The 16,774-nt window shown below is 40.0% G+C and overlaps 1 protein-coding gene across 12 annotated transcripts in view; it reads left to right on the top strand.

The window, feature by feature from the left end:
- MCTP1 (multiple C2 and transmembrane domain containing 1) overlaps window positions 1-16,774 on the top strand; it is a 512,471-nt gene that overhangs the window by 171,754 nt on the left and 323,943 nt on the right. For 8 of the 12 annotated variants that reach the window (XM_064596388.1, XM_045898745.3, XM_064596390.1 and 5 more), the window contains exon 1: window positions 648-967. The exons of 3 other annotated variants lie outside the window; for them this stretch is intronic. In XM_064596388.1, the coding sequence (XP_064452458.1) occupies window positions 911-967 (57 nt within the window). In that variant the 5' untranslated portion in view covers window positions 648-910. Of the gene's footprint in view, window positions 1-647; window positions 968-16,774 lie in introns of those variants that run through there. One more of the 12 variants, XM_045898736.3, reaches the window with a different exon arrangement.

Genomic DNA, 16,774 nt, shown 5'->3' with positions numbered 1-16,774 from the left:
TATAATAATTCAATGTGTGATCAAGCCTAACACAGCTCAGAGTTAAGAGGTAGTGGGTGGTAGAGAAAGCACAGAAAATTGCCATTTACTAAAGGAGTTGTGTCATTAGTCATGTTCCTTTAGAAATGTTCACAAAACAGATAAAGGAGGGCTCTGGGTCGGAAAGGTAGGCAGAGCAAGCTTCACAGGTAATGACAGCGTGGGACAGGATTTCTGTGGGAATCAGCAACAGCGAACCACAAAGACCTATTTCCATTCTCTGCTTCGTGAAGAAGATTCTGTTGCGTTGTATAGAACTGCCATTTCTTGCATATTAAAATAGAGCTTTGTTCTACACGTTGTTTTTGAACTGATGGGAATGTTGGTGACTTTCGTGCGCCTCTTTGTTGTCTCTCTGTCAGGGCGATGCTAGCAAGTTCACACACATATAATAACGTTACATTAATTCCCTGCAGAGAGCAAGCGGAAGAGTTTTCTTTGTGCCAGGTTATTCTCATTCCCATTTGTGGCTTGTGCCACGGGGAAGAGGTTAATTACTTTAAAAATGCACGTTTGATTTACGAGCCGAAATGTTTACGTTTTATAGTTTGCAAACAGTTTCGGACCCCAAATGTGATGGTTGTTACATAATCTGACAGTTTTGTGAGGAGAAACTCTACCCTTACTGGTTTGAGAGAGAGTTGAGTCATATCCTGTGAATGTGAAGCCACGGTATTTAAGCATCACGGGTTCCTCTTACTTTCGTTCCGAGGGGCTGCAGTTCAGAGCAGTGAGTGCTCTCTGTGGAGAGGCTGTTATTGGCCCTTGGGGGTGAGCAGCCTCTCTCGTGAGGATTTGGGAAAGAGAGCCGAGTCTGAATATGCAGTTGTCTCACTGGAATGAAAGATGTTCTGTTTATTTCTAATCAACGATGCTAGACACCTGCAAGCTCAAAAGTGCCTGCAATTTGCCATTTGTTTACAATAAGGTGAGTTCCATATTTTGGTTTATTCATTGCATCGGGACAGCCTGGAATGAACGTGGCAGTTTTCGTATCTGATTATGCTTCAGAAAATGCCTTCTCACAAGTATTGAAGGTGGCATTTGAGATTCTAACACAAGTCATTTTAAACTTACAGTACAATCCATTTGCGAGATACTTAATTTAATAGATTGATAGTTCCTTTGTAATAGTTTTTTTATATAAAAAATGCAATACTTGAGAGGCGGAAACATTTTAGTAGTTTTATATTATTTTAGTTTCTTTTTTTTTTTTTTAAAGGATTAAGTAGTACCAGTCTTTCTCTCTCTTTTTTTTTTTTTCCCTTTTTGCTATTTTCTGATCTTGGTTAAAGGTGAAACATGCATAAAATTCATATGATTATGCTTCGATCTTGCTCTAAATAACCATAGCTTGACAACTGTATTTCTCCACTGAAATAAAAAGTGGTATTAATAATTATTAGGAAGTTTGAAGTTGAAAAATAATGAGAGCCTTTCGCCCTTTCATATTTGGCTTCCTATATAAGTGAAAGGCCACCATATTCATAAACTTCTGACTGATGTGTTAGCTTTAAAATGTGTATGAGTTTATCACAAGCCCATCTCCTCAGTTGCTCTTGGAGACACTCATATATAAATTAAATTATATGGATAGAAAAATCTGTGGATAGAAAAGTGAATGAGAGGTCTGTTTCAAATTCTTTAAGCTTGCTGCTGAGAGGTTGGGGTGAATGACAGGAATGCTGTCTTGGTTTTTTATTGATTAAAGAAATGACATCAAATCAGAACTAATGCTGGTACCTGGTGTCACATAACTTTGGACGTTCATATTTAAAGCCTATGAATTCTTTTGAGGTAGAAAAGGTGAATTTGATTTTGAGCTGTGAATAGCTGTGAATTTGTAAGATATTAATGAATCGAGGGGTTTTTGTATGTTTAATGACAGTTGGCATTAGACTACTTTCTTCTTGATCGACCCACTGTCATGCTTATAGATTGTTTCATTTCTATTCAAAATTACACTCATTACAAAACTGCTTAATTCTAACTACGATGCAGAAATTACTTTTTGTTAGGTATATACTGAATAATTTGTTTCCACAAAGGTCAGGAGGTCAATGAGCTAACGGAATGCATGTAGTTTTCCTCTTCTTTGAAGGGGAAATTAAAATTAGTCCAAATTCCAGGGGCGCCTGGGTGGCTCAGTTGGTTGTCTGCCTTCAGGTCAGGTCATGATCCCGGGGTTCTGGGATTGAGTCCTGAATCCTTGGGCTCCCTGCTCAGTGGGGAGCCTGGTTCTCCCTCTCCCTCTGTTCATCCCCCACCCCTGCTCGTGCTCTCATTCTCAAAAAAATAAATAAAATCTTAAATAAATAAAGTTAGTCCAACTTCCACACATCTTTGAAGGCAGTATTCCAAATTGAGAAAATAAAGAACTTTAGGGAAAATGACTTAGCACTGTGAGAGCCTTTGGGAACTTGCATAGTGAAAAAGCACATATCCCAAAAGATTAAAATCCAAACTATTATAAATAGAATATTCTGATACCACATCTGTATCAAACTCTACCTTTTTTTTGGTCTGGGCAGAAAGGGAGCTATTCTGGTTGGTTAGGAATTCTGCTTGAGAATTTTTCCTTATACTGTACGTGAATTACTAAATGTCAACAGAAAGAACAAAATGCATCTACTTCAAGACAGAAACATGTGTTATGACACTTTCCATAGTTTCAGATTCTTAAATATGGATTATAATGGCCACACAAACTGTTGTTATGAATTAAAACTCAGACCGACAAAATGTTGTGAAATTAAGTCTTTACAGTCTGCTCTGTTTCAAATATGGACTTAGTCATTTACGACATTGTACAGCCAGCTGGTAATTACCTGGTTAGATAATTGAGACACCGTGTTTCCCTTCCTTCCTTCCTGTGGTCCCCATTCTTTGGCTATATTCTTTTCACTTCAAGAAGGGGTGTGGGAAATGCATGGAGAGAGAGAAGGAAAGAGAGCAAACACACATAGTGTACTATTTCTATTTCTCACCTCTCTCTCAAAATGGTTTTGATGAGGAAAGAGGTCAGGTAGATAGCTAAAACGAGTCTTTCGATAACCTGTGGATCTTAGTTACTCAGGAAATCCCTTGACCTGTGAAATGAAGAATAACTGGGAGCTTGCTTGAGAAAACCTTTTTGGCCTTACAGGATTGCTTGCAAAGACGAAATAATTTCACACCTGTTGCTGTATTTTATTAACTGTAAAGTGTGAATCATATTTTTTGAGAATTTTGTTCCTTTGTCTTCCTATAGTAAAGGGGCTGACAAGACATCAGAGATATTCAGAATTCCACTCTGGATTCAGAATATTTCTTTTCAGTAATAAAAGGCTCCATTTTCTCCTCTTTGTAAACTATTTTACTGGTTAATTTCCAGTTTATATAAAAATATTTTGCAAGGATGAGCTCCAGAAATAAAACCCCCAAATCCAATTTTACCTCAGTCCTAGTGCTCCTTTAAAATTTCAAATACCTCAAGGAAAATCGTCCTCACTCAAAAGATATTTATCAAGTGGCAACTAAATTTAATTTTCAACCTAAAGCAACATTATGTCCCTCAACTGAGGACTGCATCAGCAGAAGCACAAAGCATGACATTTTTCCTTTGTTTTTAAAGATTCTTCTTTTAAGTAAGGCTTTGACAGTTTCAAAAAATTTTTTTATAGAGTACTTATTCTGACTCCTGAAAACTAAATCTTTCTGGAAGATGCTTTAGATCCTATTGTCTCTAGTGAATCCTGCTGGATATCAAAAGTAACACACTTGCTGGTAAAAAGAAGCAGTGCTAACTCTTCCACCTACCTCTGAAAATCAGTTTTGAGGATCAAATGAGACCGTTGTTGTGAGAGGCCTGGTAAACTCCACAGAGCTTACAAATAACACTATCACAAAGTAAAATATACAAAATTATGTATTTGGAACAGAACTTGATGTCATCTTACAAATTCTCATTTCACAAAGAAGGGAATTAAGAGCCACTAGAGTTAAAATGGTGCTTTGCTTCACTCAAGCTAGTATCTGAGTCAAGACTAAAGCCTGGGTCTTTCTCTCTGCTCAGTTAGCTAGAAATTGATCAGAAGACTAGCTATTTCTTGAGTTTCACTATTAGGGGTTTTTAAAAAAATAAATAATATTTTTCGAATATTGATGAACATCTTTATTGGAAGCTATATCCCTGGAGAATATTTTGCAGAAGACATATGGCCTTGTGTATAGGTTTCGTGGGCTGAGGATTCTCTGTTGGATCTAGTTTAAAGTTTCGGAATGATTATCAAACTATAACATCTGACCCTTGCAATCTCTTAGCTTCTGCCAAAGTGTCCAAGTCTGTGTACTCATAAAAAGTACACATATGTAATGGATAGGGGTAGATTTTGTAGCTTTTAAAATTGTAGGTAGTATGGTAGATGGTTTTGATATGTTTGTTGAAAGTGGTTAGCAAAAAGAGATTTGTCCGGATGCTTACCCTTAAAAAGAGATTAGGAAAATTTAAACAGCCAGTAAGACTTGCAACGATTTCTGTTAGAGTTGACCTGGCTGTTTTACATTTATGAAACTCTTTTCTTTATCAGGGACATGAGATGGGAGAAAGATGACTTTTCAAGTTACAAAAGTTAATGACATATATCTTACTATAGCCAGGAACACAATGAGTTTATAAAGAAAATTTTTCTTTAAAACCTCTTAGTATTAAGATTGAAAGACCTGGTAATTAAAAATTTTGTTTTGTTGTTGGTATTAATAAAAGTTATATTTTACCCCAAAGAACCAACACATGATCATCATTTCTTTTAGTAAAAGTGTAACTTATATGAAAGGTGCATGCTATCTGCATATCTTATACTCCAACTTACAGCTTCAGTAAATAAGTGAAATTTATCATCATGCTATCTTATGAACAAATCCTAGCCCTGCTTGGAATAAAGTTCACTGCTTACTTTGATTCCTAGAACTGTATGAATCTGCTATATAGCTATTAGGAAATAAAGGAAAAGAGATGAGCTAAAGAGGTAAGGGTCTTTAAAAACTTTAAAAAGAAATGCAAGGTGATGGTGTGTGGTTTAAGGGACAGAGCCCTTGGCACTAGGAGTGTAGTGGCAGGAATCAATGCTTCTTTGTGATATTGACCCCTCCCATGGTTTTGGAGGTAACCATCTTCTTTTGGTTTTGTTTTTCTGTCTGCAAAGCTCAGGAAACACAAGAAAGCCAGACAATCATTCCACATACCCTGTAGGTGCTTGGTAAATATTGATTAATGATCCTGTGAACATCAAAGTGAGTGAAACACTTTGAACTCATTTGAAGAGTCTATCGATGTGCCATTGGTATAAATGCCAAGGTTTATAAAACATCCCCTTGGGAGAAGCCCAAGGAAGAAAGCTTTGGAGTTGGTTTGTTGGGTTTTAGTTCCATATTAATTGAGAAGAGATGCTCAAATTAGTCACTTGATCTTCCTTTGCTTGAGTCATTTCACTAGTAGAATGGGATTAGTAATATTTATTCATGGCAATTTATAGCATCCGCAAAAGTAATAAATCAAGTTCTATATTCCTCACTCCACAAGTGATTTTGTCCAAGATGAAAACCACAGTAATGGCTAACATTTAATTCAGCCTATATAATACCTTTTTATGAACTATCTAAATTAATTTCTTAAAACCACCTTATGAAATTTGGACACTATTATTATTCCCATTCTCCATCTATCAAAGATAGAGAAACTGAAGTATTTAAAGTGATTCATCCCTGACATCATACAAATGGTTGTAGAAGGACCAGAACTGAACCAAGGCTGTCAGGCTTCAGAGCCACATTACTTGACTACATTTTAGGCTACCTCCAGTTAGAATCCCTTGATCCCAGTAATAGGAAGTGACTGTTATAAAGTGCCACAGAGAGGAAAAGAAATCTTTTTAATGTTAATGCATTTAATCATTTTGATGACTCTAGCATTCTCATTCTTAGTGAAACCCAGACCTTTTGAACCAGAAATATATTAAATTTACTCAGGAATTCATGTAAGATGAGGCTAGCAATAATGCAAAATGTGTCTGGAATGAGTGGACATAATGGAGAGTTCTCCTAGGTGATCCTAGTCTTGGGCAATATGAAAAGATTCCCTTTTTTTTGAGGTGTAGGGGGAGACAGCTTTCAATGTACACATAATCAACTTATACAGTCCCAGAAAAGCTTGTGGAAATTTTTGTGTTTTGAGGGAAGATTCATGTCATGTCTCCTTTTCTCTGTACACTCCATAGTCATTTCCTTAGGGAAGGTATTACTTGGGGAAGGAGCACGTTGAATGAATAGTAGAAGGAGTTTAGGTCTATTGTGCAACTAGGTACATTTTGATCTGCTTTCTCCAGAGACTCCACAAGTTATGCTTGAAATTCTTGGGTGGTTTTCAAACCTTCATGTTTCTTTAGGTTTTGTAAACAAGGACTTTCTTCACAATGTTGTGTACCCTTAGTGCTAGTATGATGACTAGTACATAGTAGACTGTCAGTAGGGCTTTCTTGCAAGTTAGTTGGATGGATGGATGGATGGATGGATGGATGGATGGATGGATGGATGGATGGTAGGGATGGACTGGGACTTCTCCAGATCTGCTCTGAGTCATGACTCATGTAGCTGAGACTGGATTGGGACCAGACTACCACTGTGCATGTGGACACAAGGGAATGAGTTTATCCCAATTGATCTCATACTTTATCATCTGATAATTTTCAACATGGAACTGGTATAGCCATAATTCATTTCTTGCCACAAGCTTTTCTCACTGTTTCATATTAAAGTTTCTTTAATTACACATAGGAAGCATCATTGCTTTACTCCCTCCCTTCGAAAGCTAAATGTATGCAGATATATACATATACAGAGAGAAATTAGATAAAATCAAAAGATCAAAATAATTTTAATTCCTAAATTAATGGGTATTGTCAAAGTTGGACTATCTTAGGATTTATTGTGAAAAATAAAATGCAGAAGAAACAATTGAGGCAGAGTATTGAAGAAAAGAAAGGTATTTAAAAAATCATTTAAAAATGCTTATTTTCCTATTTCTTTCAATCTTAGAAGAGAAGCTTTGTTTTTCCCACAAAATTTCATTAAAGAGCTCAAACTAAGAAGTCTGGGAACCAAAATTTATTTGGTATCACCAGTCACTTGTGAGGGATGTTTTCCAAAATGAGGATAGTGACTAAGGAGTTGGGTTAGGGAATACTGCAGATTTCGGGAGAGGGTATTAAGGTGGTTATTGTTTCAAGTTTTCCAAGGGGGAAAAACACAGAGAAAACTTTCCTGTAAAAACATTTGATCAAATGCAAAATACATACAAATTTTAGACAATGGGAACAACTCTATTGGGAAAATTACACATTTGGCCTTGGCCCAAAGCAATCATTAAAAATGAAACACACACACACACACACACACAAATCCCAGTCTGCACAAAAAAAGTCATTGGCTGGATTTTCTTTTTCCTGGTCCTAAACACAGCAGCATATGTTCACTATCTGAGGAAATTCTATTCCTTGGTGTACAGGTGCCTTGTGTTACTTGAAATGCATTTGATCCCTATGACTCACAGTTACTGGTGGTGATTTTCCTACCTTAGAAATAGCGTGTTCCAAGTCAACAGTCAATGGAAAGCATTACCTTGACCACAGCTGACCTGAATTCTACCCCATACAGTCTGGGCTTCAGTTTTAACATCCCTCAAATGAGGGATCCTCTAGCCTTTTCTCGTTTCCCAAAGACTAGGAATTATTTTTGGAGAGGATTCTTTTCTTTCTTTTTCATTTTCAAGTCAGTGGTTGCTTTTTATTTTCGGATCAATTCTGAAACAATTACTTCCAACTTTATCTAGCCAAAGTGGCTGAAAAACTTCTGCTATAAGTTCATGCCTAGAGTTTGAGAAATGTTCATGCTATAAATAGATATATGGATGGAGAGATAAATGAATTAATGCCTCATGGCGACTGTGTACTCCGTATGTGTAAATTGCTACAAAAAATCATGAATACAACAGACATAAGAAGATTTGTAGCTTTATTACCTCTTTTAAATATTCGATAAATTACACAATATATTAATGTTCAAAAAGTTTTTGAAAAGTACATTGCAATTCCAAAAGTATGCAGATTACTACCAGGACGCCACTGATGTCGACACGAATATGACTTCTTATAGTTATTTTTAGGAGAAGGAATTAAGGTGATCATTGTTCCAAGCTTTCCCAGGGAGAAAAGAACAGAAAATTTTCCTGTACAAATACTTGGTCACACACAACTTTTAGGGTCAAAATATGCAAATTGTAGACAGTGGAAACAAACCTATTGGAAAAACAGTTCTGTTCTTTGGCTCCTACGTGGCAGGTGCTTTACAACAAAGGGCAGAATCCCCATTTGGATGTTTTTTATATATCAGACACTAATATGTGTATTTCCAAAAATCGACTAAAGTCTGAAAACTATATTTGGTGCTTAAAAATCCTTTTCTCATCATATCTTGAACTCTTTTTCACTACATCTATTATTTTTGTATGTTTTCATAAAAGATTACTATTATATTTTTCTATTCTAATTATATCTTTTAAACAACACATAAGGAGAAAGTTAATTAAAAACTGAACATCAGTTTTATTTAAAAAGTATAGGTAAGTGAGTCAAAGTAGTTCAAAGTATTATACCACCTGTAAAATTTCCACAATTCCTCCCTTTATCCAAGCAACATTATATTCATATTCACAAAATTTTGTAATTGAAAGGTGCCTTAGAGATCAACTAGCTCAACTCTCTCTTTTTGCAAATGAAAAATATTCTGGCACAGGCAAGTTAAATGACTTTTTCAAGGTTATATACATCCAGCTCCTGACAGCCAAGCTGGGCACGGGGTTCCTAACACACAACTCTGCGATCTTTTTACTTCACGAGTCAATGCGAGCATCATGATCTGAATTTAGTATTCAAATAGCACAATGGATTTGTGCCTCTTATTAAAATGTTAGTTGTGCACAGCATAAGTCAATTTAAATTTGGCCTAATTTCCTTTTGACCACTAAGCAGTTTTCTGGGGGCCATATTTTTTTGGAAGGGCATATTTTAAGCACAGAGGCTACACGGAAGCTTTTCCTGACACCTGAGAGTTTATCTCTACTCAGTTGGCATTGCAGATGCACTTGTAATTATGGGGATAGGTCACATTTAACCACCTGTGTGCAGCTAAGTTGTACTTTTCCACACCCTCCAGTGTTCCAGATCTTCAAAATGAATGCCTGCATCAAACTGACAGAAAACTTCATAAATGCAAATTATTGTGTTAGTAAACAACATACATATTTACTTGAATCGTTTTACCAAATAAGTGGCAACAATTACTAAACAATGCTGTGTCCTAATTTCTACACTTTTGTCCTTAAAGTGAGTAAGGCATTGGAAGCCCCAGCCTCCTTGCCTCTCTCTTGGTGGTTGCTGGGGAGCTTCGAGGCCACACCCAGGCAGCAGTGCTCAGGTGGGAGGTCCCTTTAGAAAATAGCCCAGATGCAGGCCCTGCCGGGTAATATGGTCTGACCTCCTTCTTTTTGGATAAGAACCAGAACAATTGTGTCTCATTTGGCTTCTCATTTGCAACTGCAGTGAGGAATGAGGAAGGCCGATTTTTTTTCCAGAGTATTCTTTTGGAATGCTAGCTCTATGAAAATGACATTCTGTAATCAAATAACTTCGGGAAATGTGATATATTGTGTCCTCTTTTTGCATATTCACACTGGAGGCAAAAGGCAAGCACTTTAAATGCTTTAAAAGGGGGATTTGTTTAATATACTCTAACCTGGTATTTCTCAAACAAGCCCGTTTTTAAAATATTACCTACTCCTATCGTGGAACACTCTGGAGAAATACAGATAAACATTCCCCTCAGTGACCGAATGTCCTAAAAAGAGGGTCAATTGGGACATACGAATTTGCTGTTCCCTTGGGGTCTCTGTCTCTACAAGTCCATACCGTGAGCTCACTACTGGTATAACAAGTGTTTAAACAACAGTACTGCGTAGTTATATTCTCTGTGTCTGTGTATACATACATACACATATTACTGTGTTTGTCTAAAGCAAACTGCTTACTTCATGAGTTATTTAAGGAATTTTTAAGGGTAATTTTGACTTTGAGATTTTTACCTTATTGAATGATGTCAGAACCATCTAAAATACTGTATTTCTGAGCTGGTATGTTCAAGAAACAATGGAAGCTCAAGGCAGGGAGTGATGAAACTCTGAAGCAGGAAGTGCGGATGATTTCACAGGAATGCTCCTTAAGCTGGATCTAGAAGGATGGGTTGTCATTTTCCCAGTGGATAAGAGCACAGGTACAGAGGGATGGCAGCATGCCAGTTTAGGAACCTGGTTTAAAAGAACAAAAAACAGTATTTTTGGAGTCTAAGGTGGATAGACGGGAATGGCTGATGAGGCAGGTTAAAGCAGGTCAGTTCATAAAGGTCTTTCAATGCCATGTTACAGAGCTTGGCCTTCACCTGAGAGGGCAGTGATTTTTCAACTGGATGGTGCATCAGATTCACCAGGAACCTTTTCCAAACTATGTGTACCCGGGCCCTATGCCCAAGTGATTCTGATTGTTGAAGTTGTGGGTAGAGCTTAAGAATGTAAATCTGAAAGAAAAGCAAAGCTGGCGGCATCACAATTCCGGACTTCAAGCTCTATTACAAAGCTGTCATCATCAAGACAGTATGGTACTGGCACAAAAACAGATACCTAGATCAATGTGATTGAAAAAATTGAAATTGTCAGAATTGAAAAATTGTCAGAATTGAAAAATTGAAAAAGTCAGAATAGAATGCCCAGAAATGGACCCTCAACTCTATGGTCAACTAATCTTTGACAAAGCAGGAAAGAATGTCCAATGGAAAAAAGACAGTCTCTTCAACAAATGGTGTTGGGAAAATTGGACCATTTCCTTACACCACACACAAAAATAGACTCAAAATGGTTGAAAGGCCTAAATGTGAGACAGGAGTCCACCAAAATCCTAAAGGAGAACACAGGCAGCAACCTCTTCGACCTCAGCCGCAGCAACTTCTTCCTAGAAACATTGCCAAAGGCAAGGGAAGCAAGGGCAAAATGAACTCTTGGGACTTCATCAAGATAAACAGCTTTTGCATAGCAAAAGAAACAGTCAACAAAACCAAAAGACAGCCAACAGAATGGGAGAAGATATTTGCAAATGACATATCAGATAAAGGGCTAGTATCCAAAATCTATAAAGAACTCATCAAACTCAACACCCAAAGAACAAAGAATCCAATCAAGAAATGGGCAGAAGACATGAACAGACATTTTTCCAAAGGAGACATCCAAATGGCCAACAGACACATGAAAAAGTGCTCAATGTCGCTCAGCATCAGGGAAATCCAAATCAAAACCTCAATGAGATACCACCTCACACCAGTCAGAATGGCTAAAATTAACAAGTCAGGAAATGACAGATGTTGGCGGGGATGCGGAGAAAGGGGAACCCTCCTACACTGTTGGTGGGAATGCAAGCTGGTGCAGCCACTCTGGAAAACAGTATGGAGGTTCCTCAAAAAGTTGAAAATAGAGCTACCATACGATCCAGCAATTGCACTACTGGGTATTTACCCCAAAGATACAAATGTAGGGATCCGAAGGGGTACGTGCACCCCAATGTTTATAGCAGCAATGTCCACAATAGCCAAACTGTGGAAAGAGCCAACATGTCCATTGACAGATGAATGGATAAAGAAGAGGTGGTATATATCTACAATGGAATATTATGTAGCCATCAAAAGGAATGAGATCTTGCCATTTGCAATGACGTGGATGGAACTGGAGGGTATTATGCTGAGCGAAATAAGTCAAACAGAGAAAGACATGTATCATATGACCTCACTGATATGAGGAATCCTTAATCGCAGGAAACAAACTGAGGGTTGCTGGAGTGGGGGGTGGGGTGGGAGGGATGGGGTGACTGGGTGATAGACACTGGGGAGGGTATGTGCTCTGGTAAGCGCTGTGAATTGTGCAAGACTATTGAATGTCAGATCTGTACCTCTGAAACAAATAATGCAATATATGTTAAGAAAAAAAAGAAGAAGATAGCAGGAGGGGAAGAATGAAGGGGGGAAATCGGAGGGGGAGACGAACCATGAGAGACGATGGACTCTGAAAAACAAACTGAGGGTTCTAGAGGGGAGGGGGGTGGGAGGATGGGTTAGCCTGGTGATGGGTATTAAAGAGGGCACGTTCTGCATGGAGCACTGGGTGTTATGCACAAACAATGAATCATGGAACATTACATCTAAAACTAATGATGTAATGTATGGTGATTAACATAACAATAAAAATTTTTTAAAAAATGTAAATCTGGTGAAAAGCACCCAAGTGATTGCAATGTTCACTCCAAGCGAAGCAAATCTGAGGCACCAAAAAAGTGTTTCAAGGAGGGAAATATTGTAATTGGAATTTTGAAGGCTTTGAGGAGGAAGGTTTGAGAGGAATGATTTCAAAGTCAGGGAAACCCATTTGGAGGCTCTTACATCAGTCTGGACAAAAAACAACTAGGGAAACAAAGGCAATAATATGGGAGTGGAATGGAGAGGATGGGTGCCCCAGATTGGGTGTAGATCTGCTCTGTCTGGTGTTAGGTGGCTGACCATAAGGGTGAGTGAGAAGAAGTGTCTAGGTTTCTGGCTTGCTGTTGCCGACAGTCATGGCAGGAGATGCTGAAGGGTTGCACGAGAGCTCCTGTTCATTCTTCACTCTTCCTCTTTTACCTCCAGTTTTGCTACCTTGTGTTATGTCTAGCGTGCTCCCAACTCATTGCACTGACAGCTTCTTCCGTAACTTTGCAGTCATCAGACATTCTATGCCACTGAGCACCTCCCCGTTGAGAAAACACCAGAGAGACCCTGATCTACTGGCAGAGCTGTCCTAGGACCAAGAGGGCACCTGGGAAAACCTGAGTATGAGAATAACCATTTGGGGAGACAGAGGTGGATGAAGTATGTTTCGGAGAACTCACAGAATACCCTGCCCTGTGAATCTAGTTAGGGCTGCCGTCAGCCACTTCCCTACTCTATACTCAGGGAGGTTCAGGAGACAGGGCAGTCGGGAGGTGTGAGAGAATAATAATCACAAAATGTAGCCATGAATGGATGCCCTCAGTCCTGAGTCAAAGGGTCCCAACCAAGCCTAAGCAGCAGAGGGAAGTCGAGCCAGGAGTCTGGATGAAGAGAAAATGGATGAGGTGAAGAAGCTGAGATTCTGCTGAGTAACCAAAAATACCAAAAATAACTTTGGCAAGAGCCACAATTCGGGCTTGGCCCTTCTCTGCCAAGGCTAGGAGAGAATTAAGAGGCCCCCTTGTGTGGGGCTTGGGGAACTCCTTAAAAAGGATGATGGCCCAGCTGTACAGCATTGCTGGGCATGATCAAAGAAGGCCTTGTGAACTGTGGCATGACCATGGGGCAGTGGGACAAGCTATAATACTGAGGGGCAGAAAGGGTATGGGGAACAGGACTTGAGAAAGAGTCTCTCAGTACATTCCATGAAAACAGCTGGAGCTAGAAGACCTGGGTTCAAATCCAGACCCCACCACATACAACATGACTTTGAGAACATTATTTGGCATCTCTGGTTTTCCTGCTCCTAAAAAGAGAATGAAAGTACCTTCTTTGGAGCTAGTTAATATAGGTCAGGTGTGGACTGTAACGTGGACCCCCTCGTGCTGCCAATATTCCCACCTCATCAGGGCCCAGGCCCTTTCAAGTTCTTATAATACAAGCATATTCTCGTCTAGTGGTCTGTGGAACAATCAATTCAGATGAGACAATCTTGGGCAGAAATTGAAAAAGGCTCTGCTATGCAGGGTAAATTTAACAGTAGAGTGATTGATGGGACTCTTGTTCACAAGCTCTTGTTTATATTTCCTCAGCCTTAGATAATTTGTTGTGTACAGGATTTCTCCAACTAGGATTCGGAAGATGGGATTTAATGTACTGCAGAGCTGATCAAATGCTTCTTGATACTGGTTTTACCTGAACACAAGAGCAACTTGATAAACTCTGTTCTCTCTGTGGGAATGGGAATGGAGTCCATTGGTACCTCTAGAACCAAATGCTTAGTATCAACATGCCAACCCACACTGACTGTTCCCCGCAACCTGCACACACAGAGGAGAACCTTAATGAATAGTTTCACATTAGTGTAGCTGAGAAGTCCCATAGTAAAGAAACCTGTGTATCAGTTAAACACATTTACTCTAAAGAAAGCCTTATTTTTCTCATGGACCTATTGAAATCTCTCTTAACAGTTTTCCCAACAGAAATAGTGTAAGTGAGTACAGTAGATGGACTCCCACAAGTGCATATTTCTGTCTATTCTTTTTTCTTGGAAGTCCAACAGAGAAGTAAAATAATAAAATTCATCTCTCATATAATTCCCAGTTTTTAGCAAAAACCTAGTCAATGTTAAATTTTGAATTTTATTTAAAACAATCTCAGGATGTCTGGGTGGCTCAGTGGGTTAAATGTCTCCCTTCAGCTCAGGTCATGATCTCAGGGTCCTGGGATCAAGTCCCTCATCAGGCTCCTTGCTCAGTGGGAAGCCTGCTTCTCCCTCTGCCTGCCGTTCCCCCTGCTTGTGCTCTCTCTCTCTCTCTGACAAGCAAATAAATAAAATCTTAAAAAAAAAAAAATCTCATTTACATGAAGATGAATGTCATTCTGACTCTTAGATACATTAGTCCATGCAGTGGCCACAAGTCCATAGAGGGAAACTTTGAACCCACGAGGGCCTCTGGAGCTCACATGAAAGTCACTAGGTGCTTCCGTGCATTCCTTTCCAGGTAGTCAAAGGTGCAAAGATCTTTTCTGAGAGCCTGTGTGCCAGAAACTGTGGGGACACATTTCGCAGAGAAAATGGAACAATGTATGCTAACAAGGAGCTTTAATCACTCTCATGAATAGCAAATTATAAGCTGTGCTGAGTGACATGAGATGAGGAAGAAGGTAATCGAGAGTCTAATGGAGAAAGTTAGTTTAGATAATGGGCTCAAGGAAGTCTACTCTGACAATGTGACTTTTAAGCTGAGACTAGTGAGATGTAGAGTTAATTTTGGTGTCCCCGTTGTGTGAAAGTTTGTGAGGATTAGGGAAAATACATGTCAAGTACCCAGCATAGTATTTGGCGCCATAGTTATTCAGAAGCTTCAGACCGATCCTGTTTCCTGAGCTCTGACTATGCAGGCAGAGGGCCTTAGCGGCCAGCTGCTGTGCTGCCTATGCGGCCTTCGGCCCTGGGTTTGGCCAGTCGTTGGTAAGCCCTGGGTTTGCTGTGCACCCAGCTTGACTCACAGCCTTTCTGGCCTTTACTTCCACCGAGCATGCTCTGTGTCTGAATTCCACACAGATCTGCTTTGTTCAGCATTTCTCTGCAGAGTCGAGCACCCTTCCCTCCCTTACTCCGTGTTCCAGTCCATTCAGCTTTTCTCTGATTCCCTGCCTTCTCTCCTTGGAAGTAGGGCCTTCTCCTGGAACCCCAACCCTGTGGAACTTCCCTGAACTAAGACATTACCATCTTCCCAGTGAGAGAGGTCAGCCTCTTGCCCTCCATCCCCTCAGACCACTTTACCCGGATCACAGCCCTTCAGTACAGTCCATCGTTCAGATCGGAATGAGCTTTATTTGCCCCTTAGACTTTGTGGTTCCTCCTTGTGCATCATTCCTGCCGGGGGTGGGGGGTGGGGGTGGGGGTGGGGAGCGTCCTCTAATGCTGCATGAATTCATAGGCTGCGTGAAGCCACCGCCAACTGCCCTTGAGGACGCTGCCTTGAACATAGAGTCTTGTGCAGTTGGTAAAGACCCAGAGTATTGCTTCCTGGGCCATGGCAATCTGGGTCAACTCCCACTGCGGAGGAACCAACCAGTCGCAGGGCTTAGGGCTTAGATTGGATCATCCCATACTGGGCTTCTCTGGGGAGAATGAAACCATCACCTGCAGTGGGCTGGAAATGGCTCTGGTTGAGTTAGTTGTCAGAGGATCCCAGCGTAATTATGAAACAACCAGAGTTACTGTGGATGCTGGGGGGTTTGGAGCTCCCTGTAGGTATTCCCCAATCTGTACTTAGGATTGGAGTAGGCCCCAGCCCCTCCCCAGCAGAGAGGAAGGGAACTAGAGGAGAGGGAGTGGGCTTTGTGGTCAGCAGGCAGCAGAGAGCGGGGGTGCCTCCATCAGATTGCTCCAGCACCATCCCCCTCTCAGGGAAGAAGCAGAGCTGGGATTCAGAGTGTCGTGTTGTGAGAGCAGAGCTGGCTCACAACTGCAGCCGAGTAGACCTTTCACAGATCTGGTGTTGGCAGATGTGTAAGAAGAGAGCTTAGGTGCCAATCAGACAGTGCCTTGACAGGTGTGAAAATGACAAACGCCACCACGAAGCACAGGAAGACAGTTCTCTCCTCTCTCTGTGGTTTATAAGGTTCTGTCATGGAAGACCACAGAAAGCCAGTGAAAACTGTGATCTGCAACGTTAGTGCATAAGAATGCTTAGACTGTGAGGACTTTAAAATGATTTTATGGTCACTGTCTGTGATCACTGTTCTCGTTCACTGACGTACCAGTAATATAGCAGAGTTCTTGCTGTTGCATGAATACTTCCCATCACATCACCCCTTTCTTTCTGAGCAATCCCAGTGGGCGATGACATAGGAC

This window comes from Mirounga angustirostris, unplaced genomic scaffold (assembly GCF_029215605.1).
Source record: "Mirounga angustirostris isolate CCGP_5_RB_7025 unplaced genomic scaffold, mMirAng1.0.hap1 SCAF_7, whole genome shotgun sequence".
Lineage (NCBI taxonomy): Eukaryota > Metazoa > Chordata > Mammalia > Carnivora > Phocidae > Mirounga > Mirounga angustirostris.
This window is presented reverse-complemented; position numbering and strand designations above follow the sequence as displayed.